This window comes from Theileria orientalis, chromosome 1 (assembly GCF_000740895.1).
Source record: "Theileria orientalis strain Shintoku DNA, chromosome 1, complete genome".
Classification (NCBI taxonomy): Eukaryota; Apicomplexa; class Aconoidasida; order Piroplasmida; family Theileriidae; genus Theileria; species Theileria orientalis.
In genome coordinates, this window is record NC_025260.1 from 1,389,732 (window position 1) to 1,417,301 (window position 27,570).

General features: G+C 44.4%; 11 protein-coding genes across 11 annotated transcripts; 5 read left to right on the forward strand and 6 right to left on the reverse strand.

Annotated features, from left to right (window-relative positions):
• Positions 1-2: 2 nt before the first annotated feature.
• TOT_010000576 (uncharacterized protein) lies at positions 3-8,213 on the reverse strand (the record flags this gene model as incomplete). Its single annotated transcript, XM_009691120.1, has 8 exons — positions 3-300; positions 605-1,466; positions 1,509-1,658; positions 1,770-2,080; positions 2,456-3,314; positions 3,450-3,713; positions 4,134-8,152; positions 8,173-8,213. The coding sequence occupies 8 exons, from the start codon at positions 8,211-8,213 to the stop codon at positions 3-5; spliced, it is 6,804 nt and encodes a 2,267-aa protein (XP_009689415.1).
• A 669-nt stretch (positions 8,214-8,882) lies between these two features.
• On the reverse strand, positions 8,883-10,193 carry TOT_010000577 (transcription initiation factor; the record flags this gene model as incomplete). Its single annotated transcript, XM_009691121.1, has 4 exons — positions 8,883-9,037; positions 9,303-9,506; positions 9,542-9,736; positions 9,917-10,193. 4 exons carry the CDS (start codon positions 10,191-10,193, stop codon positions 8,883-8,885), a joined length of 831 nt encoding a protein of 276 aa, XP_009689416.1.
• Positions 10,194-10,586: 393 nt separating this feature from the next.
• Positions 10,587-13,343, forward strand: TOT_010000578 (conserved hypothetical protein; the record flags this gene model as incomplete). Its single annotated transcript, XM_009691122.1, has 2 exons — positions 10,587-12,701; positions 12,966-13,343. 2 exons carry the CDS (start codon positions 10,587-10,589, stop codon positions 13,341-13,343), a joined length of 2,493 nt encoding a protein of 830 aa, XP_009689417.1.
• A 668-nt stretch (positions 13,344-14,011) lies between these two features.
• TOT_010000579 (conserved hypothetical protein) lies at positions 14,012-16,612 on the reverse strand (the record flags this gene model as incomplete). The annotated part of the gene is made up of 1 exon (XM_009691123.1): positions 14,012-16,612. One exon carries the CDS (start codon positions 16,610-16,612, stop codon positions 14,012-14,014), a length of 2,601 nt encoding a protein of 866 aa, XP_009689418.1.
• A 1,051-nt stretch (positions 16,613-17,663) lies between these two features.
• TOT_010000580 (hypothetical protein) lies at positions 17,664-17,984 on the reverse strand (the record flags this gene model as incomplete). Its single annotated transcript, XM_009691124.1, has 1 exon — positions 17,664-17,984. One exon carries the CDS (start codon positions 17,982-17,984, stop codon positions 17,664-17,666), a length of 321 nt encoding a protein of 106 aa, XP_009689419.1.
• A 400-nt stretch (positions 17,985-18,384) lies between these two features.
• On the forward strand, positions 18,385-20,004 carry TOT_010000581 (uncharacterized protein; the record flags this gene model as incomplete). Its single annotated transcript, XM_009691125.1, has 5 exons — positions 18,385-18,558; positions 18,739-19,092; positions 19,315-19,561; positions 19,700-19,842; positions 19,945-20,004. 5 exons carry the CDS (start codon positions 18,385-18,387, stop codon positions 20,002-20,004), a joined length of 978 nt encoding a protein of 325 aa, XP_009689420.1.
• Positions 20,005-20,072: 68 nt separating this feature from the next.
• On the reverse strand, positions 20,073-21,384 carry TOT_010000582 (adenylate kinase; the record flags this gene model as incomplete). The annotated part of the gene is made up of 5 exons (XM_009691126.1): positions 20,073-20,105; positions 20,155-20,487; positions 20,610-20,750; positions 21,053-21,157; positions 21,265-21,384. The coding sequence occupies 5 exons, from the start codon at positions 21,382-21,384 to the stop codon at positions 20,073-20,075; spliced, it is 732 nt and encodes a 243-aa protein (XP_009689421.1).
• Positions 21,385-21,874: 490 nt separating this feature from the next.
• On the forward strand, positions 21,875-23,125 carry TOT_010000583 (diphthine synthase; the record flags this gene model as incomplete). The annotated part of the gene is made up of 6 exons (XM_009691127.1): positions 21,875-22,015; positions 22,047-22,171; positions 22,300-22,401; positions 22,601-22,780; positions 22,846-22,904; positions 22,938-23,125. The coding sequence occupies 6 exons, from the start codon at positions 21,875-21,877 to the stop codon at positions 23,123-23,125; spliced, it is 795 nt and encodes a 264-aa protein (XP_009689422.1).
• A 160-nt stretch (positions 23,126-23,285) lies between these two features.
• On the reverse strand, positions 23,286-25,621 carry TOT_010000584 (uncharacterized protein; the record flags this gene model as incomplete). The annotated part of the gene is made up of 9 exons (XM_009691128.1): positions 23,286-23,385; positions 23,708-23,870; positions 23,929-23,992; positions 24,104-24,186; positions 24,396-24,481; positions 24,535-24,614; positions 24,672-24,845; positions 24,989-25,222; positions 25,307-25,621. The coding sequence occupies 9 exons, from the start codon at positions 25,619-25,621 to the stop codon at positions 23,286-23,288; spliced, it is 1,299 nt and encodes a 432-aa protein (XP_009689423.1).
• Positions 25,622-25,710: 89 nt separating this feature from the next.
• On the forward strand, positions 25,711-26,131 carry TOT_010001188 (uncharacterized protein; the record flags this gene model as incomplete). Its single annotated transcript, XM_009691129.1, has 2 exons — positions 25,711-26,014; positions 26,079-26,131. The coding sequence occupies 2 exons, from the start codon at positions 25,711-25,713 to the stop codon at positions 26,129-26,131; spliced, it is 357 nt and encodes a 118-aa protein (XP_009689424.1).
• Positions 26,132-26,782: 651 nt separating this feature from the next.
• TOT_010000585 (elongation factor) lies at positions 26,783-27,568 on the forward strand (the record flags this gene model as incomplete). Its single annotated transcript, XM_009691130.1, has 6 exons — positions 26,783-26,876; positions 26,927-26,991; positions 27,055-27,124; positions 27,167-27,304; positions 27,402-27,483; positions 27,559-27,568. 6 exons carry the CDS (start codon positions 26,783-26,785, stop codon positions 27,566-27,568), a joined length of 459 nt encoding a protein of 152 aa, XP_009689425.1.
• Between the last annotated feature and the right edge of the window lie 2 nt (positions 27,569-27,570).

The following is a 27,570-nucleotide window of genomic DNA, read 5'->3' on the forward strand; positions in this document are numbered from 1 at the left end:
GATTAAATTTCATCCAGGAAAAGGAGATTTTCGTTGTGGAACGTGGAGTACAGGTGTCTTCTGATGACTCTGCGCGTGAATCCCAGGTCTCCGCCCAGCTCCCTGGTTCCGTTTACGATGTTGATTACCAGCTGCTTCGCCGTGGGGAAGTGCTTCGGAATCGGTATCTTCTCGAGCAGGTTCCTCGCCTCTCCTGCGAAGTCGTTGAAGAGCAGCGTCAGCGTCCTCGAGGCTATGTCCATGGCCCAGGGGTTATCGATGACCTCCTCCTGCAGGTTAACGACGTAGTATTCACAGAGCCTAAAGCATAATTAGTCATTTCCATTAGCCACTACCATAAGAGTACCAAATAACTAGGAACTATTACAATAACTCCAGTACAAATAACTAGCAACAATACTAGGAACTAAAACTAACTACAATAACTAACTGCCATTACTATACCAAATACCTATCAGCAACGATACCAAATACATAACGCTACTAGGAACTAATACTATCACTAACAATACCAAATACATAACACTACTAGGAACTAAAACTATCACTAACTATACCAAACACCTATCACTACTAGCAACCGTAACTAGCTGGCGCCACTTACGTGTTCAACAGCTTCGCTCTCAGCGTCTCCGAGTCCACCAGCTTCGCCAGCGTCAGCGAGAGCAGGTCGGCGTGCGCCAGACACAGCTCCAGCGTCTTCGCAGTCATTGTGCTCTTCAGCATCTGGTCAAAGGCGTGCGCGACGCTGTCGTCGCTCGGCCTGTAGCTGCGCCACTCCTTCTGGAATGCCTCCCTGTCGGGCGCAGCAGCGAAGAGCTTGAGGACCTGCGGGTAGAAGCTGTCGTCGCTCCTGCCCTCGGCGCCGCCGCTCTCGCGCAGCCTCTGCGCCGACTCCTGCGTGTACACTCCGTTGACGAGGCTGTCGACCACCTGCTGGCGCCTCTTGAGCAGGTGCGGCGTGTAGTGCCTGTTCGTCTGCAGTCCTGCCGTCACGAACCTGCCCTCCTGCGGGCCTCCTCGCAGCTGCTCCTGCTCCGCCAGGCGGTGTATCTGCGAGACTGAGGTTGCCTTTTCCTTGAAGAGCTTCTTTCGCCAGTTCCTGTTGCGCAGGTCGATGAGGTCCTGGATCTTAAAGTTGATTCTCGTCGGGTATATTCCCCTTTTCTTGAGGCTGATGAGTATCGCCAGGTACTCGTCGAGCATGTCGCTTCCTCCCGGTATCTGGTCCACTGTGTACCCTATTGTCGTCAGCAGCTCACTGAAGCACTCGATCAGGTTTGCAGGCGGCCTGAACTCCATGTCGTCTGAGGCGCTGCTGCTTCTGCCTGACGACCCTGCTGATGCTGCTGTCGCTCCTCCCTCGTTATCCGCTCCTTCCCCTGCTCTTCTTGATGCACTCTCTGTGGCCTCTACTCCCTCTGAACTACTTCTGTCGGTCCTTTCATCGGCGGAGCTAGTAGTAGCTGCACCAGGTGTTGTAATACCGCTGGTGGTAGTAGTAAAACAGGAGTTGGTACGAGTAGTAGTAGTAGTAGTGGTGGTAGCTGAACTTGTCGGAGCAGGCCTGGTAGTAGTAATACCGCTGATAGTAGTAATGGTGGCAGCAGTAACAGTAGTAGCTGAACTGGTGGCAGTAGCGCCAGCTATACCGGTAGCTGTACCGGTTGCAGCATCCACAGCAGCAACACTTGTAACATCGGCTTTGCCACTGCCACCAGATCCAGTAGCAACAGCGCCGACACTGGTAGCGCCGTCTGCTCCAACACCGTCACTGGCACCATCTATGCTACCACTGATGGAACTGCTTCTGGCATCATCCGATCCACTCACTGCCTCGGCCGCTACTTTCTCACTGCTACCCGCCACCTCGCTGTCTCCACCAACGTTGCCGTCTGAGCCAGCAGCACAAACAATAGCGTCTAACTCTGCAGTAGCATCAACCTTACTGGTAGCAATAGCGTCATTACCAACACCAGCACCACTGATATTACCACTGCCACAATTACCGACGCTATTAGCACCAACGTTGTTACCACTGCCACAATTACCGACGCTATTAGCACCAACGTTGTTACCACTGCCACAATTACCGACGCTATTAGCACCAACGTTGTTACCACTGCCACAATTACCGACGCTATTAGCACCAACGTTGTTACCACTGCCACAATTACCGACGCTATTAGCACCAACGCTATTACCACCAACGTTGTTACCACTGCCACTGCTACCACTGTTACTAGCACCAACGCTATTACCACCAATGATATTAGCACGACCATTACCATTGCCAACACCACTGCCAACAACAATACCATCTCCCCTACTAGTGTGATCACCCTTAGCAGAAGCTACTCCCACTGCCTCCTCGCTTGATACACTCGCCGTGCGCGCCGTCGCGCCTCCTTGCGAGGATGCTGAGTCTACAGTGCCGGTTCCCTCATCCGGGCACTTTGACGTCATCAGCGTGCACGATATTCTCTTCAGGATCGTGATCGAGAGTATCTTGCGCAGGAACAGCTCCCCCATGAACCTGATGTTGCCCAGGATGTACGTCTTGTCGAGCCCGTGGTTCGTGCTGATCTCCTCGAAGGAGTCCTGGCACTTGTTGAGGAGCGTCTTGTGGAAGCAGGTCGTCTTCGAGCCCAGGTCCAGCTTCTCGTTGAAGCTGTACTTGAGCAGGAATGCCAGGTCTGCGTACATGTCCGAGTACTCCAGCTCGTGCGTCGCCTTTTCGTGCAGCAGGTCCACCACCACTCGCACTGACTCCTGCTCCTCCGCCTCTCTGTAGAGCGTTGCGATTTTTTCCGAGACGACCAGGAAGTTTTCCACTGTCAGCTTGTTCAGCAGCGTCCTCACGCTCCTCTTGAACTGCTCCTTCTTCGAGAGCGTCGGCTTTTTCGGCTTATTCGACGTCAGCTCCTCCTTCTCTATGCTCAGCTCACTTCTCCACTTACTCTCCTTCTTGGTCTTCCTTCTCGTGTTCGTGTTCGTCGTGTACCCTTCTGAGAATGACGTGTGTGACTGCAAGCCTCCTTGACTCGCGTGACTTCCCGTGCTGCTTCCCATTGTGTAGTTGAGTGGCACCAGCTTAAACCTTCCCATTGCTCTGTCCCTCTGAAGCCCTATCCTTCGCAACTCCTGTCCCATGTATATCATCTTAATTGTGCTGAATTTGCTTGGATCTGCTGGGTCGTCTTCTGCTGTCGGCACCAATTTCATCAATCCATGGCTAGTCGTTCCCGTGCTTATTGTCCTTGTTGTTGTTGTTGTAGCCCCTGTTGCAACTGTTGCTACAGTTATTGGTGTCACTGGTGATACCGTTGATATTGGTACGGTTGTCGTTGTTATTGGTGGTAATACTGTAGCTGCTGTTGTTCCTGCTGTCCTTGTTGTTGTTGTTGCTGTCATTGCAGTTGTTGTCACTGTTCCTGATGCTACATGACTTGTTGTCAAAGGTGTTGCTACATGACTTGTTGTCAAAGGTGTTGCTACATGACTTGTTGTTGAAGGTGCTGCTACCGTGCTCGTAGCTCTATGGCCAATTGCTGTTTGCGTTGCTACAGTGGCTTTCGCTGTAGTTACAGTTGTTGCGGATGTTGCTGTTGTGGTCCTCGCTGATGGTGCAGAGGATGGAATTGTCGCTGTTGCGGATGTTGTTGCCACTGTTACCGTTGTTGACAATGGCGGTGTTCCTGTTTGAGCAGTGCCTGTTTTCGGCCCAGTTGCTGGTGCTGGCATTGTTGTTGGTACAGTCGCTGTTCCCATTGATGCTGTTGTTGTTGTGGTCATGGACGTAGGCAATGCTGTCGTTCTTGTTACTGTCGTTGGTGGCAAAGTGGCCGTCGTCGTTTTTGCTGACGTTACTGACGTGCCTGGTGCTGATATAGCTGATGCTGTGGTTGTTGTGGTCGCTGAAGTCGCTGTTGCCGAGTTCGTGGCTGTTCCCATTGTCGTTCCCATGGTAGTCGGCAGAGATTCCACTGGTGTAGTTCCAAATGCCATTGTCGTTTGCACAGATTCCACTGCTGTAGCTCCTAATGCCGTTGCTGTTGCTCCGGATGCCATTGTCGCTGACCCAGTTGGCGCAGTTGCCGTGGTTGATGCCATGGGTCCTGTTGCCACCCTACCTGCAGCGCCAATTGATCCTGTTTCTGCTTCCGTTCTGGCAACGCTATCGGCACTTGTCAACCCCTTCGTGGCGCCGCTCCTGGTTGAGGCCACCGCTGGCGCCACTGTTGAGGCTGCTGCTGACCCGTACACGCTCTTCGCTCCCGTGGCTGCTCCAAACCCTCCCATGCTACTCACCAGTGTCGCTCCCACTGTTCCACTTGCTGTTTTCACTGGCACCCTCGTGTCAAACTGGTACTTCGGTCCTTGCTGCACCCTGTCACTTTCCTTATCTCTTTGCACTTGCTCTCTTTCTCCCTTCGTTTCCACTGCTTTGTACTGCGTCGCCATAACTCCAGTCTTGTCCGCCACTCCGTTGCGATTACTCTCGTTGTCCGTGTGTTCCTGCGACCTCGACTTGTTGCTGTCGCTTCCCGAGTCGCTGTTCTCCAGTATCAGGTCTGACAGCTCCGTGCTCGTCCCCATGTCCACTGTTACCATAGACTCCTTCTTCGCGTCAGACAGCTTCCCGTCAAGGTTACTGTCAAGCTTAGCGTCTACAAATTTTCCAGCCAGGTTGGCGTCTATCATCTTACCAGCCAGGTTGGCGTCTATCATCTTACCACCCAGGTTGGCGTCTATCATCTTAGCATCTACCATCTTTCCGTTAAAATTAGCATCAATAATCCTTGAATCCATCAGCTTATGATCCAACATCTTCGGGCCCATTAGCTTATGATCAAACAGCTTTGAATCGACTACTCCGTTAATTTCCTCTATGTATCCTATTTCGTTCAGTGGCTTGTTTTTTATCTTCCTCTGGTGCGACTTCGAGTGTTCCTTGTACACGAATGCTTCCTTGTAGGGGTGCAACTCCGAGAGTGTGTACAGTTTTTCGGAGGGGTTAATTGGTCTGTTAACTATTCTCAGCCTCGTCTTCGATATGTGCATACTTGGCAGCTGCGACATGTTGTTCACCAGCGGCTGACTCTGCTTCTTCTGTGCGTACTTCAACACGTTAATTGGACTCAGCACCTCCTCCATCTTCTTATATTCCTCCGACTTGCTGCGCTCCTCCGCCTCATCTTCCTCTGTACTTGCTTCCTTATGTGTGTCCTTTTCTCTCCGTGTATATTCTTTCTGTGAATCAGAGTCTTTCTGAGACTCCAACTCTTTCTGTGCCTTCCACTCTTTTGTTACGCTACCTTCCTTCTGTGCCCCAGGTTCCTTTTGTGTATCAACCTGTTTCTGTGATTCAACTTCTTTCCGTGTATTTTCTTCATTCTGTGTGATCTCCTTTGACGGCGTGTGACCGTTATCGTGCTGATACTTTTCATATTCCATTCCTGCTGATCCAAATTCATTTAAAGCACTTATGTCCTTCGTAACCACAGTGACACCTCCTACTACAGCGTTTTCATGGGCAGCAACACTTTCAAAGCCCGTGTTACTATCAACTATAACACGATTGTCAAGGCTAGAACTAACAACGTAAGCATTATTATCAACGCCTACGACTGTGCTCTCTACGTCAGCGCGTACAACTTTACTGTCAATGCCAGCGCCTACAACTGTGCTCTCTACGTCAACGCCTGCACTATCGACGTTGGCAGTGGCCACCTCCTGTGCACAGGAAACTTGATACTTTCCTTCAACTTCCTCTCCGCTACTGTCCTTCAATGAACGCTCTGCTGCTGAAACATATTCTGCATCCTCTCTTTCACCGGACGTTGAACTGACCACACTCTCAGACGCGACGGTGGCCTTGGGCTCTGCGTTAGTCTCGCTCACGTCCGCGGCAGCACTACTGTGAGCTTCTACCGTACTGACAGAAACTGCAACTTCTCCCGATACCGAAGCGACGCTCTCCGCGGCGGCCTTCGCCGTGCCTTGGCCAACACTGCCTGCCACTTCCGTGGCCGACTCACCAGGCGCGCTTGATTCAGTGGCGACATCCGCGGCGGCTGCTGTGCCACTCGTAACCCCTCTGTCCCCGGCACCGACTGCGACACTCTCGACACCTTCTGCAGGGGCGCTGCCGCCGACGGCGGCAGCGCCTGCAGTCGCCCCCTTACTCGAGGCTCCCTTGGCGTCCGCCTTCGTCGAGTTGACCACCTCTCCCGTGTCCGGGTTCAGGATCTGCAGCGCTGAGCTCTGCCTTGGCTTTATCTGCTTCGGCGCGTGCGTGTACGAGGTCACCTTCTGCGGCGGCATTTTGTAGTTTTTGTATCCTCCCTGGTCCAACATGTTTGCGTAGTGCACGTTCTGGTAGTGCGCGTATCCCATGTACTGGTCGTTCCTGTTCGCCGGGGACGTGTAGTACTGGTCTCTGTAGTACTTTCCGTGTTCTGCGCGCATCCCCTGCTTATACTGGTGACTTGCGTGCCCTCCCTGCATCTGGTGTCTCTCGCCGCCGTGCTGGTACTCTCCGTGCTTGTGGCCGTAGTGGTTCATGTTGCCGTAGTTCTGGTAGTTCATGTTCTGGTATGTTATGTACTGGTTCATGTATTGTTGCTGATGGTTAATTCCGTACTGGTACATGTTGTGTGCGTACTCGTTTTTAATCTTCTTTCTCTGCGGACTCACTTTTCCTCTTTCGTGCTTGTAACTTCCGTAGTTAATCTTCGGTTCTACCATTTTGTGGTCGTATGCTTCCGCGTAACTTCTCGGCGCCCTCTGGTCATACTTTCCGTATCTGTTAATCTGGTAGTAGTCCATTTCCATTCTATTAAAATCTTCTGAGAGCATTCCTGGCTTCTCCGTCCTCGGACCCATGTGTACTTCTCCGGCTCTGTCGTCGGGCCTCACTCTCGGTCCGTCGTATCTACCTGCGTGTGCTCCGTAGTCGTACCTGCCGTTACCACTACCACTTGCTGACCCTGCGTACTCGTACCTGCCGTTAGCGTGGTCGTACCTTGCTTGTCCTCCGTGTCCCGCCTTGCTGTGTCTCGAGTCTGCGCTGTGCGAGGATGATGAACTTGAGTCTCCGCTTGCGTGGTTTCTCGTGGCCGTGCCCACCGTCTGACTAACGTAGCCTGAGTGGAGCCTTCCGTTCGTGTATCCCTGTGGCTGCTTGGGGCTGACGTGTTCTCCTCTCACGTGCATGCTCACCGTCCCTTCTGCTGCTCCTGAGTGCACTGGTGCCGCGCTAACGCTATCTATTATCATGTTTCCCGATACTGGGAGCGGGTGATAAACTATTCTCGTTCTCGTCGCTCTCGAGTACGACCCGTGCGAGTCGTAGCTCGATGACGAACTTCTCGACTGGCTATCTGAGCTTGCGTCCGACTTTCGGGTGTACCTTCTTCTGTCCGCGTTCGCGTGCATGTTCTGAGGCCTCTCCCACTGCGTGACGGGAGTCCTGTGCTCTCCGTACCCTCTCACGTGGCCTCTGCCTTCTCCTGACTCTGCGTGGTCTGGCGACCTGCTCTGCGCCATCGTCTGTTCTGGTGTGATTACTGGCATTGCGCTTCTTTCCCAGTAAGCTCCTGGCACTCTTGCGTGGTCCTGCTCACTCGCTGTGGCTCCTCCGTGACTCTGCATGGCGTTGGCGAACCTGTTATCTTCCTGCCGGTTTTCCTTGCTACTTCTATCTAGAGGTTCACCACGTCCATAATGCTGTTGTGTATTTTCTGACATGTTGTTAGTTGGTGAGTTTTTTGCGTATAGTGTGTTTTCGCTCATTGGAGTCCTTGAGATCTGGTTTCTTGCTTCGTTGGGGGTCGTTTCCCTTGGAGCGTTGGGGCTTGCTTCCGTTAAACCGCTCTGCTTTATTTCTTCTGGACCCTCTCTCCATTCATTCGCTCCTTTCGCGTATGTAGAGTTTTTAATTTCCTGTTTTTCTTGTACTTCCTTGCTTTTACTCTGTTCAACTCCCTTACTAACTTGCGCTCTGATCGCTGCATCCGATCCGTCGCTCGTCAGTTTTTCGTTCTGATCCTTTGACGGCTCAAGTTTATCATACGCCGGTACGTTAGTTATTTTAGAAGCCCGCCTGAACAGTCTCATCATTGGTTCCTCGCTACTATTTACTTGCGTTCTCTACTGATATCAAACTACTTTGGAATTGAGAACTTCATGTACTCACTTCTCAATTCCATGATTTTTATTTATTTCTTTACTTTTTTTTTCACTGTTCTTCTCTAAATACTGATATACATATGAGTTGTTTAAAATACTACAATTTTTTTAATTTATTTTAATTTTACACTTTAAAATTTACAATTTTTTCAATTTATTTTCTATTTATATTTAATCACTTTTTACTTTTTCTGATTTTTGTTTTGAGCCATTATAAGCCCTTTGATACAAACGTATGGTTGGAAAAGGCTTTCTGTATTTCCATCCATTTGTTTTTATTGTTTACAATTTTAATCATTACCCTTTGCAACTAACTATTTTTACTTTTCTGTTAAAATTTTACAGGACTATTTTATTTTTTATACTATTTACTTTATGCCTTGATCTACTCCTCTCTGATCTTGCTTGCTTTTATCCCCCACAGCTTAAATGTAATTCATGCTCATTTATTGTATTGCTCCGTTTAATTTTTTTATTTTTTATCACTTTTTATCTTACTTGGCCTATTTTTTATCATTTTTATCTATTTTATTATAATTTTACCTTATTAGCTTCTTATTTATCCTTACACATTGCTTTCCCTTTATTACTTCCTTCTCATCTTTTATGTTATTTTTTTCTCTTTTCTCTTCTTTTAACTCCACTTTATGTATTTTATATTACCATATATATAAACTTCATTTATATTATCATTTTTGGTACTGTTGTAGTATTGGATACATTGTTTTAAACACGTACTGGATTTCGTGTGCTGATTTGCACCCGGTGATTATTACGTTTCCTGATACGAAGATTAGCAGTACTGCTTCTGAGGATTCTGAGATCCTACATCTGTATACCAGACCTAAATTTGCATTAATACGTCTACGTTACATTGTGTGATAAAGCATCCCTATCCAGTCCCTTTTTTAATATAACAAACTGTAAGTAACTATGTATCACACCTAACTATCAATCTAGGAATTTTACTGCTGTCTGACAAACTAATATCGGCAATACGGAGGAATGACTATCATCCATCAGCGGATAGTCGTTATTATCCTTAAGATGATATCGCAGCCGTTTATAGCCAAATATAACAGACTAATGCAGTCTAAAGGTATGCGTACCTGCGAAAAACTCAGGTTCGTAGTTGGAGAGCTCCTTGTGCTCCTGCGAAAACACCTCCAGTCGTATAGGCACGTTGCAGTTGAAGGTGGCTATGATGTTCTCTATTTTAAAGTTGTTGAATTTCAGATCGGCGCCCAGCTCCTTCCTTATCATTTTCGCCATTCTCTTGGCGCCTAACTTCGTGTCCTCGATGGTCTTCGAGCCTAAATAACCAGCTTAACAAGGTGTTAGGCCGTACCTGTGATTATTATTCTTCCGGTCCTAAATATTAGGCCTGTGCACTTCGGATTCTGCATTCTGAGCACGAGGGCGTTGAACTTCTTAGGGTTATACTCTGCGTTCCTCGTGGAAATCGCTATTTCCCTGAGGTCTAACTCCTGACCCAGGTGTACAGAGGCGACTATGTTCTGAACCATGGGAATACACATGTTACCTATGGGTTAATTAGTGTGGAAGGTCACAATGATAAACTGTGCATTAACGATACGTGATTCCATACTTACAATACCGTTAACAAACGAGCACTAGCAACATAGAAAATCGTAATTAATATCCGTACTTACTATTGCCAATAAATGTAGATAATAACTTGTGTTATGCTATAAACACTTACTTTGGTAATTCGCTTTTAGAAAACACGAGTATTTCGACATCTTCGAAATTATATTGTCGTTCTTATCGTCGAGCTCTAGAGAGAGAATATCCTTGTCGTCGAAGTTGTTGGAAGTGCTGGAGCTCAGCGCCTTCGGAGACTCCTTATTCACGGAACTGGCATAATCGGTGCTGGCAAGCTTGGTTGTGTCGGAATCTGAGTCGGCATTGCCGCTATCGACCAGCTCATTGTATCTCAAGTTGCGCAAACTCGAAATACGCTTACTGCGCTTTGCCATGTTTAAATAAATTAAAGAAATCAAATATTATTCAGAGTAGCTAAAAACGGCGCTATTTTACAACTAAAATCAACTAAGCAATTAGAAATAAAATATCATATATTACATTAAATTTAACTGTACAGCAGATCTAATAAAAATATATTTTTTGGCCGCAAATAGTTTTTATCCCCATTCGTACATGAAAAGATAATTGCACATCGGTTACAACAATTGTTTAGTGATATGATTTTTATTAATTTATACACTTGAAAAAAGACCTTTTAACAAAATTTAAGTTTTAAACTTGAGATCGCACGATTTGGTGTACCTGCAGGAATTTTAAGACATAACTTGGATTCTATTAGGCAGAATAATGATCTTTTAAGCTGAAACAGTGAAAGCATTAATGAAATGGAAGTTACACTGGTTTGCGACTGCGAAGATTGCTACAGCAGCCTAATACAGGTGGGATGTGTAAACATTCTGTGCGACATTCCATTTAAACTGCTGAAAGATTTCTCAGAAGGGATCGCCGAGTCCTCGAATTGCAATTTTGGCAGAAGTTGCGAGCTCTACGATAAATTAAACTGCTCTCAAATCCACCTGATCCTGATCACACACGCCAGGGGGTTTCAAGGGTTAAATTTACTCAGTGAGTGCTACGACCTGAGTTCAACGCACATAGTGTGCACGAGGCCAGTGTTTGTGCTCTCAAACATATACTACTCGACCAAAAATCGCAAAAACGGAGTCAGGCAGAGCGGAAGGAGACCATTTTACGAGTTCGGATCCAGGAGACTAATTTCAAACCTAAGAGAGCCGAGGTACAGGAGAAAATCGACCGAGTTTAGCCTGTTAGACTTTCTGAACGGCAACCTGTTGCACCTGGTGTCGTACAGTGAGCCTTTGAAGATTGACCTGACGGTCAGCAGCGCATACACGAGGCACGGACCGCTGGTTAACGCACTCAACGCAGGTCGCTTGAACGACTTCAGCGTGCAGCTCAGCGTTGTTGCCACCTCAAGCGGGTACTGTTTGGGCTCATGCAACTACCTGATCAAACACGAGCACGTGCGGGAGAGGATCATCTACGTATCTAAGTCCTCGACTCGAAATAGATACACGAGGCCGTTTGACTACTCAATTTTCGACGACGTCACACCCGAGGACGTAATAATAGTTGCGAACAGTGTTACCTTGGGTACCGGCAGTTCCACAAATAGTTTCAGCAATGCTACAAGCACTGCCAACAGTAGTGACTTTAATACCGGCAAGAGAGATGACGTCAACAGTGGTATGATCAGTGCCAGCAGTAGCGGCAACGCTTCCGATAGTGGTATGCATAGTGGCAACAGCGACGATGAGGTGGAGGTTAAGAGTGAACGCAAGCGGCAAGTAAAGGAGGAACTGTTTTCGGACAGCGGAGAACCCGATGCAGGGAAGGTGGAGTCTGAAGAGGCAGATAGGCCCCTTCGAGAGTTGGAAAAACTGAGCGCGTATTGCATAAAAGCAGTGCTTAGCGGACACAACGCAATAGTGCCGGTTGACTTCAACTACGAGTACCTCATTGACCTCTTTGAAAGCCTGAACCGGACGATAAAGAGGATGAAGAAGCAGATCTACGTCTACTGCCTGGGCCCTGGAGTGGAGGAGATGTTCGACTACCTGGAAAAGTGCTGCGACTGGGTGGCAAGTGCGCGGTCGGAGCTGACGATGCACTCGGAGGACCCGAAGTCGCCCTTCCCGGACCTGGAGGACATGAAGAACAACAACCAGTTCTTCTGCTCCGACAGCCTGGCTGGCCTCAGCAGCGTCTTCAGAGAGCCTTCGGTGCTGGTGATAGCAGTGAAGCACAAGGGGGACTTTACGGACTACTTCCACAACGAAAACAACCGGTTCCTGATACTGCAGCCGAAGTACTACCCCCCTCAACTTAGTGTTGATGCAACTACTGTTACCGGTGGTTATAGTGGGATTGTTTCACAGGGGAGTACTAGCACACCTCCCGTTTCTGTTGGTGTTAAAGGCCACATTGCAAAGAGGAATACCAGTGTACCCGCCACTAGTATTGCTGCCAGTGGACCTGCCACTAGTATTGCTGCCAGTGTACCTGCCACTAGTATTGCTGCCAGTGGACCTGCCACTAGTATTGGCGCTAGTGAAGGTAGCTCCAGTATTCGTAAGGGCCTAAACGGTAGATGTCTGTGTACCAGTGTCAATTTGCAGACTAGCATGAGCAACATCAACGTCAACGCCAGGGTGGTGGTGCTTAGTTCGAACAACAGGCACTGTGAACTTCACCTGGACGAAGTAAACGTGGGTTACATAAGAGCAGGGGTGAAGCCCAAAGTCCTGGACAAGCTGGAGTTTATTAGTCTGTTTCCGCAGGGGAGGCTGAAGAGCAGTGCCACCATCGCTGGTGGACCTAGCAGTGTTGCTGCCGACGGCGGCAGTAGCAGTGCCCCTAGAGATGCCACCATTGAATTCAGCAAATTAAGAGTAGACTGCTCCAATATCGATGACGTGGTCTTAACGCAGTTGCAGAATAACACTGATATTACCCTCACTGATGCTGCTGATACTGATATTACCCTCACTGATGCTGCTGATACTGCTACTACCCTCACTGCTGCTGCTGATACTGCTACTAGTACTGCTGATACTGCGATCAAAACTGGCAGTACCAGTACGACTGTTTCCGACAACACTACTAGTACTGCTAAAACTAGCAAGGCTGCTACTACTACTGCTACTGCTACTGCTACTAGTACCAGTATTGGCAAAACGAAGGCCGTGAGGAAAACGGGTTCATTAGCACCAAAAAGTACCCTATCGACACCTACACCATCGACGACGCCCAAAAAGTCCAAGAAAAGTAAGCCGAAGAACCACCCTAAGTCCGAAGACCAGGTCCCTGAAATCTCCGATGACGTGAACGATGCTCTTCTATTTGGAACCTACAACTACACTGGCCTCCTCACCGAGTTGAGTAAGTACTTTGCCGAAAAGGTCGAGGTAACTAAGACTCCGCAGGGCGTGACCCTCACTCACAGCAACTTTAAAATCTCAATTGGAGGCGACGGCAAGAGCACTCTCATAGAGACCGTCAGCGACAACTATCGCAAGTGCATCCTAAGGTCTCTGCAGCAGGTCCTAATATCTATCTAACACAACTATTGTTGTCACCATCTATCTAACATAACTGCCGTGTTACTATCATCTGTGAACTACCTTTTTCACTATCATGTGTACCTGCCAAATGAAATTAATACTTGTCAATCGCACCTAACAGCAACTTGTATATACCGACAAAAGTGTAAACAATAAAAAACTTATCAAATACACTAATCCACAAGTGTAAAGTACCTAACACACGAGTCAAATACATTTAATACAATTTACACTTAAACTTAACATAAAACGGGTCAACTACTTAACACTTAAAAGTGTAAACTACAATAAAACAAAACGCGTCAACTACAATAAAACAAAACGCGTCAACTACACTAGTGTAAACTCCAATTAACACTTAAAAGTGTAAACTACAATAAAACAAAACGCGTCAACTACACTAAAACAAAACGCGTCAACTACACTAGTGTAAACTCCAATTAACACCTAAAAGTGTAAACTAATACAAGTGTAAACTCCAATTAACACTTAAAAGCGTAAATTAAACCAATACAAAGCGTGTAAAATAAATATTGTACTCTTGTATAGCGATAGTCATTAAATTATCACAATTTGTATATTCCGCTGAGATATACAGATCGTTCAATTTAAAATTCTGCAGGTGCGCTGCAGCTAGTGCAGCTTGAGAAACATATACTACATTATTAATCTGTTCCGGCAGTATCGGCTTCTGCTGACGGTGTTGGTCCTCCAGACATGGGTGTAGTAGGGGTAGATTCTGGAGTGGGAAATCCAGATCCCGAAGTCCCTGGTGGTGCTGGGGCAGGTGGAGGTGGTAAGGGTGTTCCAGCTCCTGGTACTGCGGGACCAGGTGGCGGGGGTAACGGAGCTCCTGCGACTGGTCCAGCAAGTGGAGCTGAAATTGGTGGGGGAGCTACAACTGGTATTGGTGCACCTAAAGTGGGCGCCTGAATTGGTCCACCCATTGTGGGAGCAGGTATTGGTGCTCCTATTGTGGGAGCTGGTAGAGGCCCAGCCAGTGGGACCCCTGTTACAGTAATAGGTCCTGCTAGTGGTGTTCCAGCTGGGAGAGGTGCGCCAGGTGTGATTGGTGCGCCAGGTGGAAGTGGAGTACCAGGTGGAGGAAGAGGCGCCCCTGCTGCTGGTAATGGACCTAGTGGAGTTGTTCCTGGAGGTCCTGGGACAAAAGGAGGTGGTGCAACAACTGGTGTGTCACTTCCTAAGGCTCCTGACACAGGGATAGGCCCAGCTGGTGTAGCGATTGGAAGTCCTGCACCTGGTGTAATGGGTATTGGTGCTCCGGGCACTATAGGAGCTCCTGTAGGAGGCGTAGCAATAGGTGCACCAGGTACCATGGCTGGAGTTACTGGTGTTTTGGGTACAGCAGCCACTTCCTCCACGACAACCGGTTTCTTTTCTGATTTATCTTCGCCCTCCTCTTCCTTTTTAACTGTTCCATAAATGTTAGATACCTTTAGGTCATCATCACTTTCTTCATTGCGCTCGTCGTCTAACTCTTTCGCGGATTTAGTAGCAGAACTTGCTGGAGTCGTTGGGGACGCAAATGCAGGTCCTGCTGGTGTCACAGGTGTCACTGGGGTCACCGGCGTGACAGGAGTTACAGGAGGCATTGGCGCTGAAACTGCAGCTGGAGTTGCAGTTGCCAATGGGGCTCCTGCAGGACCTGCTGCTGGCTTTGTGACTGGCACTGCTTTATGCGATGGCTCGGGCCCTCCGTCCTCGGAAGACCCTGGCGATACCTTGCCAGCTGTCGTCGCTGTGCTTGGGGTCATCGGTGTGTGCTGCACACCTGGCATCACTACTGGTGATGGCACCCCCTTTCCACCTATGAATACATTGCTGTGGGGCGGAATAGTTCCCCTCAGCGTGCCCACTCCACCCGGGACACTCTTGTTCACGTACACATCCTGTGCTGCCGCTCCTCCCTCGGCTGCTGCTGCCCCTTCTTCCTCATCATCTGAGTCGTGGTCGCGCCTTGAAGTGGTCACTGACATCGTGTTACTGTTTCCGTCCAGAAAGAACACGTTCGAGTGGTCTCCCACCGTCAGGACCACCTTGTTGCCATACTGGCCTCCGTCGACACCCCCGTCTCCTTCGCCTTCTGGTCCAAATGCATACATCTTGATGGTGTTCGTGTCACCAGATGCGCTGAACTCCTTAACGAGCGAAGGCACAGATGCCTGATTTTGTGTTGCCATTCCCGTCAGCTTCGACGTGTTGACATCTTTCGTCTTGAGGGTCGCTTTAATTAAATCTACATCATTTTTAAGAGCTTTCACAAGATCAATGAGGTCTTTGAGGACCGCATTGTCTACTTTACTGGAATCAAGACTGGCTGCGGCCCCTCGAGGCTCGTGTTTGGATCCACGAGGCTCAGCGGAGGCTCCAGCGCCACGGGCGTCTTGAACAGTAACAAATGGGTCGGCGGACTTTGCTCCCTCCTTCTCGTCCTTTTTATCCTTGTTCTCGTCTGAACTCACCAGCTCCTCCACCACATCAATCTCCTCGTCCTCGCCAATTGTCCTAGAGCGACTTCCTCGGCGTTTCGATCCTTCGGCGGTCTGCGACTTGTCTCCATCGGATCCCTCATTATCTGTTAAAGTAAATGAAATTACGTTTTTACCTCTCTTGTAATCCGAAACTTTGAATTTCGACGCCTCCCTCTTAGGCACCACGACCACAGGTGTTGCAGCGTTAATTACTGGTGTTCTGCTGATTTCTCCTGGTGCTCCAGGTACATAGGCTCCATAAGGATACCCTGGATGAGCACCAAAAAGGCCATATCCGCCCTGTCCTGAAAACACATGTGCTGGATATGGTCCGTATGGATATGTATCGAGTGATCCGGGCTGAAATTTTTGCGAAGCGTTGTCGTATCTTTGTTGCGTCTTGAAAGCTGCAGGGCTTGGAATTGGTTGGTGGTAGTATATCGTGAGTTTCGGCTCTCCGTTTTCGTCCTTCCTTACGAGTAGTTTTTTTGCATAGTTATCAGGCGTAGCTTCCCATATAAATTGACCATCGTTTAAGACCTTCTTAATTACATAATCAGATTTGGCCTCAAACTGCTCAACATCATTCTTTTCGTCCCTTGTATATATTACTGTGTTACTATTTTGTTTATAACTAACATCTACTGTAAGTAAATTTATTGGAGGTGGATTTACTCGTCTTTGAGGGATTGGAGGTGCAGATTCTACAAGATTCCATCCACTGTATAACAGTAAATATACATACAAGCATTTTAAAATTAAATTTACACTCATTAATACAAATCTGCTCTATTAAAGCAAGACATGTAACAAGTGATTTATAACACTTACAAAATTGGGTTTCGGTGACCCATTAATTTACGATAAATATACATAAATTATGTATACAATATTTTACATAAAATGCAAGTCTACTAGTGGATACTACTGACTGAGCACTAGACACAAGCGGCTAAATAGGTGGGGGCACAGATTCCAAAATTATTTGCATTATCATTTATCACATTTAAATAACTTTTTTTTGTCATATAAATTCCCAACTTCATATGTACATCCTCAAATCTCTTCAATACGACTTTAACATCATTTATTTTTCATCAATTCAACATTTTAATTGACACATTTTCTCAGTGACACAATGTTATTCATTTGTGCCGATTACACACATTAATACTTATTTTCTTATCCTAATTCTCATTTTATTATTGAGTTCGATCACTAATTTGATTTATTAAATTCTTATTGGTTCATAGACCTACAATACTCATACCCAATTCTTTTTAGGCTGTGTAAACAACCTTCATTTTTAACCAAACACAAAATTTTTCGTCGATTCCATTTATAAATCTAATTAACATATATTTTTTAATTCAAATATAAAATGTTTCTTTCTAACTTGTTCTTTGTACCTTTAAATTCTTCTATTCCTTGGTTGATTAACTTCTTCTATGTTAATATCAAATATTATGATTGAAATTTGCCTCTTTTCTTTTTAAAAGACAAGGATATAAATTATAATCAAATTTACTTCAATATCAATTCAAAATTCTAATGTGTATACTTTTTAATTGATGTTTGAATACACCTTATAATAAGACTAGATTTTTTAAGGTATTTTCCAGTCACACTTTCCTATTATGCTTCATATAAGCTGTTTTATAATAGAATCAATATATATTTATTTTTTAACTCAATTCCAGTACCTTTCAGAAGAGTTCTGACTCAGTTCATACATTCTAGTTTTCAGCCACGTTATTTAAGCATAACGATAAATGCACATACACACCTATGAATGCTACATACCCATATATACAGTGTAAGAAAATTAGTTTCTTTTGCGATCCCGTATTTTAATATATTTTCTGTTGTTAGGGGCACTTAGTCGTACCCTTTTTATGTACCCCTGTTTGAATGATTTCATCAGGTCCTTTTTATACTTAAAGTACTTGATATAGTCACTATTTACCTCCTCACTTAAGCTGATGAGACTTAAATTTTTATTCTGAGTAGATATATCATGGTTTTTATACCGATTCGTAAGATTAAAGATGAACCTGACTGGGTAGCTGATGTGTAGTTTATTGATAGAATATAAAGTAGATATTGGTCCTTTTACTAAAAAATTATTAAATATACAAAACGGCATTATAATTTAAATATTGTGTAAGTGTTAAAGGAGAGAAAAGTTAAGTTAGAAACTGAGCTCAGGGTGTAGAATAACCATTAATAAAGTCAGCCACTAATTATGATTCAGTGACCGTGATTTTCATCTGTTAATTTAAATTTGAGATGCGTATTTTATAGTCTGGATTCTAAGGGAGCTTAAACTCAATTACGAATTTTAATTCCCATATTGGGTTGCAACTTTCGCTATTTTAAATTTAATATGTATATCTATGCGCCGCTTTAATTTTTCATGTTTCTTTATTTTGTAGTTAAACTCATAGACTTGGATTAATAATTATACTAATGTTAATGACACTGAATATTTTAAATATATGTAAATCGTAGAAGGTCGCCAAAGCATTTGAAATCGTATATGTAAAATGGGTAGAAAGAGTCGTAAAAGCTTGTTGATTAAGCCGTTTTGTTATTTCTGCGGAAGAGAGTTCGACAATGAAAAGGTACTGGTTCAACATCAAAAGGCCAAACATTTTAAATGTACCGAGTGTAATCGTAAACTAGAGACTGCAAATGGACTGTCAGTTCATATGCAACAGGTTAGACTTCCCGTAGATTTCAAAATTTTACACTATTGTAGCTATTTAATTGCTATATACAATGCTACCGCTGTTATTATCACTGCCATTACCACTATTACCATGACTGCTACTACTGCTATTGATGCTACTCCCTCTGTTAACACCAATAATGTTTGTGGTGAATCATAAAATTTACAGGTGCATAAAATGGCGCTCAGGCGAGTGCCCAACTCCCTCGAGGGCCGAGACAACATCAGTTCCTCGATCCAGGGCATGAACGGCGTGCCCTCTGAGGTGATAGAGGAGCATCGCGCACAGCATATGCAGAAGCTGGCGACCCTGAAGAGCCAGAAGCAGCAGAGGATAAGCTGGACTCAGATCAACGCGCCAGGCTTCAATAACCAGCTCGTGACTATGCAAAATAACACGGGCTTGCAAACGAGTGTGCCCCCGAACATGGCCTCTGGCATGGATGGAGTGGGCGCCATGGCCGGGACTAGTCCCGACGGCAACATGGCCAATAACTTCGGCAGCGTCCTCAATGGCGTCGGTGTTACTGCTGGCGCCTGTGTTGGCCTTGGTGTTGGCCCAAATGTAGGCGCAGGTGCTGTTGCAGGTGCCATGCCCGGCGGCTTCATGGCCAATCCACTGGCGGCTAACATGACTAACGGCATGGGCGTGTCCCCTGGAGCTTCCAACTTCCCTGGCGCACTCTCTGGTGGCATGGCCACTGGCATGACTCCTGCTGCCCCTGACGCCGACGGCAGGAACAAGCTACTCATTCTTGACGCCAATGGAATGCCGGTTTCTCAGCCTACGCAGGCCTCGCAGCCGGCGGCCCATCAGCCTTCGAAGCAGTCGTTGCAGCAGTCTAGCAAGATCCTTTACAAGGGCAACTTCTCCGGGCCAGCCACTTCCCCAACGACCCATTCTAATTTGAACAGGGACACCCCCTACTCAGGTTCTGCTAGGTCCGGCGGATTCGATAGGCCCAGTTCCGGCTTCGACAGACCCTCGTCGGGTCACGATAAATCCTCATCTGGTTTCGATAGACCAAAATCTGGGTTCAACAGCCACGGATCTGGCTTCGATAAGCGCCCTTCCGGGTTTTCGACCGGTCCCGGCCCCCTTTCCGGGGGCGACTCTGGATTTTCTGGAGCTTCTGCCAACCATGCCGATTCAAAGGCCCCTGAGGCCGAGGATGACTCCCACACCACCTTCTATAAGGCCACTGGGCCTCAGCCCCTTTACGTGCCGACGCCGGCACTTGAGAACACAAAGTTATCGTACACCTCCGACACGGTGAGTTGTATTCCACTCATTGACTTCTGCCCTATTAATTATACAATAATTAATAGGGCAGACGTCAATTCAGCGTATATAATTTACGCTCATCCTTTTCAGGTTTCCATTGAGGAGCTGAGGGCAAAGATTAAGTACAACTGGCACGAGACACAGACTTGATTAGTAATATGCTACCACCACTTACGCACTGGGCACGTACACGCAAAGAAGATTACATTAGTGCTAGATTACTTTAACTTAGATATCAGATTCTCTATGTCCTGAACATGGGTGAGTAAGGGTTACCGGGGCAACTAGATGCGCACGTACCTTCGTTATTTCCTTCTCCTGCTTGTTGGCGTCCACGTTTTTCAGGAGACCCTTGTTCTTGTAGTACTCCACCAGGGGCTCAGTCTCCTTCTTGTACAGCTCCAGCCTCTTCTTGACGATCTCGGGGGTGTCGTCCTTCCTCGTGATCAGAGGCTCGTTCGTCAGGTCGTCCTTGCCCTCCACCTTCGGGGGCTTAAACAGCTTATGGTACACCCTGTTGGACCCCGGGTGTATGAGTCTGCCTGTTATCCTCTTTTCAACCACCTCGTCGGGCACCTTGAAAAAGAGGACACCGTTCAGCTTCTTTCCCAAGCTCGTTAGCAATTTTTCAAACTGTAAACGCGATTAGTAAATGTATGAACAAGCATATTTCCAGAGACTACTATGTAGGCAGTAATACATTTGCGTGCAATCAAAAGACTATAACAAGGTAGCTAACAGTATATAGTGCATACGTCCTTAGCCTGGGATATGGATCTAGGGTAGCCGTCAAGTAGAAATCCCCTGCGGCACCTCGGGGTGTTTAGCTTCTCCTCCACAATGCCCAGTGATATGTCGTCAGGCACCAAAAGACCCGCTTCCAAGAATTTCTTGGCCTACGAAGAAACATGAGCATATACACACACGAACACATACATAGAGGCACACACACACTAAATATACACACATAGGCACTCAAATATATACATAGGCACTCAAATATATACACACATACGCACACTAGAATGTATACACACATACGCACACTAGAATGTATACACACATACGCACTCAAATCTATACATACATGCAAGCATACATACATATATACACAGATACACACTAAAATGTATACATAAATATATATGGTAGTTATGGCGGGAGTAACTAATTTTGCACACAAGCTTTATCTTCTTACCTTTAAACCTGTTGGAGTTCCAGTCTTAATGGCCTCTCTGAACAGATCGCCTGTCGACAGGTGGCAGTAACAATAAGAATCTTTCAATATCTGGGATTGAGTTCCCTAATACATTGTTAAAAATGGCACTGATGGCAGAGGCCTTACTACCATCTATAAAACTCAGGAATGGAATCGGCTCACGATTCAAAGTCTGAGTTTGCACGACCTACCTTTCCTGATCCTGGAGATCCCAGCAACACGAAGTTTCCCTGCGGCTTACCGAGACAGTTGTATCTTCTCTTCAGCTCGGCGAGCAAATCTGCAGTTTCATAGTTTTCTAAACTACTCATATCTATTATTTACACCTTTGTATAGCGGACTAAAGTATTATATATAGGATTGGAGGTACTAGTGAACTTTAATCAAGGTTATGGACAATGTTGTTGTTTTTAAAGATCACGTTGGAATTTAAAGAATCAAATCAACAATACTATTAATTTGTTATATCATTAGGAGGCCGGGTCTAATATAATAAATCTAGTATGATATAAATGGTAAACCAGTTATGTATTGGCCAATTAAAATCAACTTAATAGTACAATGAATTACAAAATTCAAGTATTTAATCGTGTTTCGCACAACTATGGGCTGATTAATCAAGTTCAAGAGGTGTGCTATGAGTTTAAATACTAAAATTTAAAGATTCTATTGTAAATTAAGAATGGTTTGAGTGTATAACTTGCGGCTTCCCCATACGGAATCTCAAATACATACTTTCTTTAATATTTTTCAAACCTTTTAAAATAAGAGCAGAATTTAGTAAAATATGATTAATATAGAATGAGCTTGACTATTGTTGGACTGGGATTGGGCGATGTGGACGATATATCACTAAAAGGCTACAAGGCGATAAAGGAGGCCGATTTAGTGTATTTGGAGATTTACACATCCCTGCTGATAGATTCCGATAAGAAAAAATTGGTATTTCCCCAATTTATCACTTTATTGGTAGGAGGAGTTTTATGGTAGAGATATAATTGAGGCCGATAGAATCTGCGTTGAGGAACAAAATGACCAATTTTTAACAGAATCTAAGACCAAAAATGTAGTAATTTTAATCGGCGGCGACCCGTTCAGGTAACTCTACTTTTAATCGTGTTTATGGTTACATTTAATTTACACACTTCTCCAGTTACCAGCTCAATTTTAACACACTAACCTTTTTTTATTAAATTTACCCACTGACAAACTAATTAAATGATTAGTGCCACTACACACACTGAGTTGTATTATAAAGCACTCGAGTTGGGATTAAACGTCAATGTAGTTCACAATGCTAGTATAATAAACGCAGTTGCAATCACCGGGTTACAGGTAAAATGGATTTTAGTTGCTTAAAATGTTTATTATTTGCCCGCACATAGAATAATACAGACACAGGTAGACATACAAACTCACATCCATTCATATTAACACACACACTTAAATACACTATTACTGTTGCTTCCGTAATCATTTATTTACCGCTTTAATTTTGAAATATCTCTAATTTATTCAGTTGTATAGATTTGGAGAAACTGTTTCAATTCCATTTTTTCAAGATAAGTGGAGACCCACAAGCTTCCTCGATAAGATAGTAAGTAACTACAAATCGAACCTGCACACACTGTGTCTTCTTGACATAAAGGTCAAGGAACGCACCGATGAGAACATTTTGGCAAACAGAATGATATTTGAGCCCCCAAGGTACGATTGTGTTAACACGATACCTGCATTAAAAGAATTTACAAGCTGCTATAATTAATTAACAGATTCATGAGTATTAATGTTGCAATTGACCAACTGTTGGAGATAGGTGCTGGAACACTGGGTGAGTAAACTGTCCTTACACTGAGCTTTGCAGACGTTGCAAGTTTAAAGGCCTTTGGTGTTGCTAGACTAGGATCCCAGAACCAGGTGATTAAGTCCGGTATACTGAGGGACTTAAAAAACTACGATTTCGGCCAACACCTGCACTCCCTGGTCATCTGCGCTCCCAACTTACACGAACTGGAGCAGTCGTTCTACGAGCTATCATGTATCAGTCACTAATGTACATTACCACACCAACCACTGTTGGTAAATATATCTTACAAATGATACTGCATTTGGTTGCGTGACCTGTGTGAAGAGTGTAACTTGTGTAAACTTCTTGAACCGGTGAATACTAGCACTTTTCAAGTGTTACGATGAACCGCGATACTCCTAAAAGTCATATATCGTTAGCTCTATTACCTCCTGATAACATCTGCTGTCCAATGTGTATTAGTTTGAACCTGTCAGAGTCAACAGTCTTCAGACTCTGGCTCACACTACACATATATTAAGAAATTGCTAAATTAGCCAGCTAACTCTAAATCAACTAGTAATAATAACAATCAACTAATAAAAATAACAACCAAATAATAATAACAATCAACTAATAAAAATAACAACCAAATAATAATAACAATCAACTAATAAAAATAACAACCAAATAATAATAACAATCAACTAGTAATTATACCATTCAACTAACTCAAAATCAATTAGTAATAATAACAATCAACTAGTAATAACAATCAACTAGTAATAACAATCAACTAGTAATTGCAAGCAGCTAAGATATAACTATTATGCGTAGCTACGATATACTTTGAAGTGTTTGCTGGCAGTAAAAAGACTAGTCTACCACCCTTGACGAGTAATCTGTGGGATACACCAAGTAGAATTTCAATTAACTCAAAACAGTTATTCAACTTTAAATCCTCATTTATGGTTTTCATGAGTTTGTTGTGGGCAAAACTGGCTCTGTTGCCTATGCACAGTATTAGCAATAACAGCTATAGACACTTGCTAGTAGCTAGTTATAGTACCATATGGAGGATCAGTAATAATACTATCAACCCAGCCATCGCTCACGCTTGAGTCCTTAAAGGGCTAAAAAGACATTCGTGTTAAACGGTGCAAACAGACTAGTATTGGTTAGTAGTAATGTTATTAGGTTTTAAAACGGTGGCAATTTAACTAGTGAATGCACGGGTTTCCTACGCTGTATTTAATGTCACATCTTATGATCTCCGGTACTTGTAAATCGTAGTGATTGAAATTGACAAACACGTTTGTTGAACCATCTAAACAATGTTACTGTTATTGCGAATGAGGCCATTATTATTAACACTACTACACTATTTATGCTGTAAACAATAACAGTGTTCACACTTTTATGAACACCATGGCATATCTGGTAACACTAAGCATAGATTGTTGAATGTGACCGTGGTGTGTAGATAGCAAATAGCGTAAATCACTAGGAGATAGCTAAATAGCCAGTTGACCGTACATTCTGTGTCAGTATTAGGATTTCTGTACGATATTCCCCAGCCTCGCAGTATTCGCATATCAATATCACTTCCAAAGCACCAGCCCCTGAAAGTCATGTTAACGGCCGCGTGTGCGGCATCCTACTATGAAGTTGTTACCCGAATATTGAAGAAGATATTAGCGCTCCTCCAGAACCGACGAAAGGGTCGTAGACAACTGACCCTGGTCCTACCTTTGCCTAAACACTGTTATTAGCGGTGGCATCTGCGTCACTAAGTAGTAACTTAGGTCGTACCAGGTTCGACATGATGAACGAGAGACTTGTGTCCAGTGACGTTGGACCCAGAATTGGCCTGGCCGACAGGTTAAAGTCGTTCCACCACAGGTTATTGAACCTCTCGTACAACAGGTGGCCGAAGTATATCTTCTCAAGCTTCTTTTCGACAGTTTTCTTGTTAATCGTGTATTTCTGAAAACACAGTTAAATGCCATATAAAGGTACTACTCCCCCAGTACTACTAATGCTACTGCTACCAGCTCCAGTAACACTGACAGAATAGCAACAAATACCAGTACTATTGATGCAAATGACTAAAACTCTACGCGATTTACCTCTATGATCACTATTCTCGTGTCTGGGTTATCCAGGTCTACCTCGCCAGCGTCGTCAAACACCGCCGACAGTTTACCCAGTATTTCGACCACATTGTTTCCAACCGACTTATTGTTATGTCTCGTAAATTTTACTGACCATTTTTTATTCTTGAGGTACTTTTCAATCTCACGCTTATTCTCTTCAAGCAGCTTACTGGCTAGGTGACCGTAGTCCGTGGCCTCATTCCATATCTACGAAACACATTACTCAGTGGGACTACTATCTACACTATGGGAGGATAAATGTATTCACACATCTTTCCATAAATTACTCACATTTAACGCTGATTTAACTAGTATACACCGGTCGAAAATGCTTTTTACTATCTGCTCTGATTCCACCGTTCCGTATAAAAATATGTTTAGGTTACTAGTATCAGTTTTACTAAAATCCGTGGAATCTCCGTTAAAATAACTCGAATAATGCTCTCTTAGCTGTTCAGAATATAATGTACACCTTTTATCCTTGAAATACGATAAGTTAAAATCTTTTAAATCTACGCCGTATAGTTGAGCAACTGATAACAATTCGCACTCGATTAATTCATAGTAGTCGATATCCAGTCGCATCCAAAATAAATAGCGCGGCATTTGGCACACATTGCAAATAATGACTACTAATCATCGTGTGCTGTGCCGTACAGAGAACACTATATATTTGATAAATATGTATTATAGAAATGGCCAAAAAGGCTAAAAGCAAGTCAAAAGGCCGTACAGATAAGGGGAAAAAGCTTGAAAGTGCGGAAAACACCAAGAAAAGTAAGTTTTTAATCAACGATATTTTCAAAACCCTGAAAACGACTTCACATACAAACACCAGTAAAGCATCAACTAAACCAAGCACTAAAAGTATCGTTAAGGAGAAATCAAAGGGTAAAAGGGGGAAAACTGAGGAATACTGTACGGTTAATGGCGACTCAGCCCGGAGGAGGACCACTGTCGACAATCTACCCATTTATACCATGGAAGAGCTAAACATCGGTACAATATCTATAAACACACATGCCTAACTAATTTACAACTTATCTAATTAAATATTTTACAGGCAAAGGCGGAGGCACTGAATTATGTCCATTCGACTGCAACTGTTGCTTTTAAAGCACCAATCAACACCTCTACCTTTTAATACAAATCAATTTAATACATTCAATTCTTTACATCTATGTTAGTAAGTTTTTACCAGTGCCTCTATCAGTGTGTTGTGTGGTCACAACCCAGGTGTTCATTATATGTTTAAATGTTATTTGCTCGCTATTTTACAACATTAAATGAGAACAATTGGAGATTATTAGTAAAAGTAAGTTGGAGTTAAGTTGAGCATCATATTAATGTTAATTGCTAGGGATTGCCCTTTGACGTCAAGGAATCCGATATCAAGTCGTTGTTTAGTGGCTTTAATTTGCCATTAGTGGAGTTTATAACAAGTATAAGTTATATAGATGATAAACAAGCACCTAATCTGTTTTATAGAGAGGGGCAAGCCCATTGGATGTGCCTATGTGTATTTAAGCAAAGAAACTGAAGCCAGAGAGGCTAAGAATAAAGTAGATGGAAAGTGCATAAAGAACAAGTATTTAAAACACAGTCACGCATGTAATATTTTCAGGAAGGTTCAAGTAACACTGGATTTTCTCAAAATTGATTCAAGGATTCAACCAGTGTATAAACCAATTTCAGTCGATAGGTTCAGACAGCCTTCAAGGTTTCAATAAACAGCAGTTCAGCCAGTAGACGCTGTAATTGTACACAATGCTTGGGAAGGCACACATGTTAATCTTGAGGAGACTGTTTACGTCAGTCTCCACCAGTTCCCTGAGACAGGGCACGATATTTATACACCAAGGTAAGACGAGGCTTTAACCCAGTCCGCGAACGTATATAATCAGTACACAGGCAAATACTGCGAAGTTGTAAGCTTCCGCCAGGTCAAACAGGGCAGAGGCTCAAGTTCCATCCAGGTTAGCCACCTATTTTCAGTAAATAAGCTACACATATTGAGAAAATCATAAATACAAGCTCAGGTTGAGTATCTTGATTTATCGAACAGGAAAATGTTCACTCAAAACTACGCAGTAGGATCCAAAGTTGAAAGTAAGTGTGGATCACCTGTTAACTCGTCACACACGCGTTTAGAGGTGGATTTGGACAAGAAAAGTGGACTTGTACAATATGTCGACGAGGAATCCAAGAATTTGGTGGTGTCAGACCACAATTTTGAGGATAAGGTGGTCGATTTGGCACTCGTAGGGCCGGGTTACGAACATTTAACAGGTAAGTGCATATTACAAAGATATAAAAATCAAACTGACCCCAAAAAAGGATATTTTAATACAAAAAACAAATCGAGGCTAGTTCTAATGCTTTTCAGCTGGCGATGAAATCCAACTCTTTTACCACGAGGAAAACGTGGTCAAAGTGGGATTGCCGAACCATATCTTATCGAAACTGAAGTACCAAGTACAGATACCCGTAAATATTTACAATAACCGCCAAATAGAGTCCGCAGAAAATAACGGCTGTTTTAGGAACAAATAAGT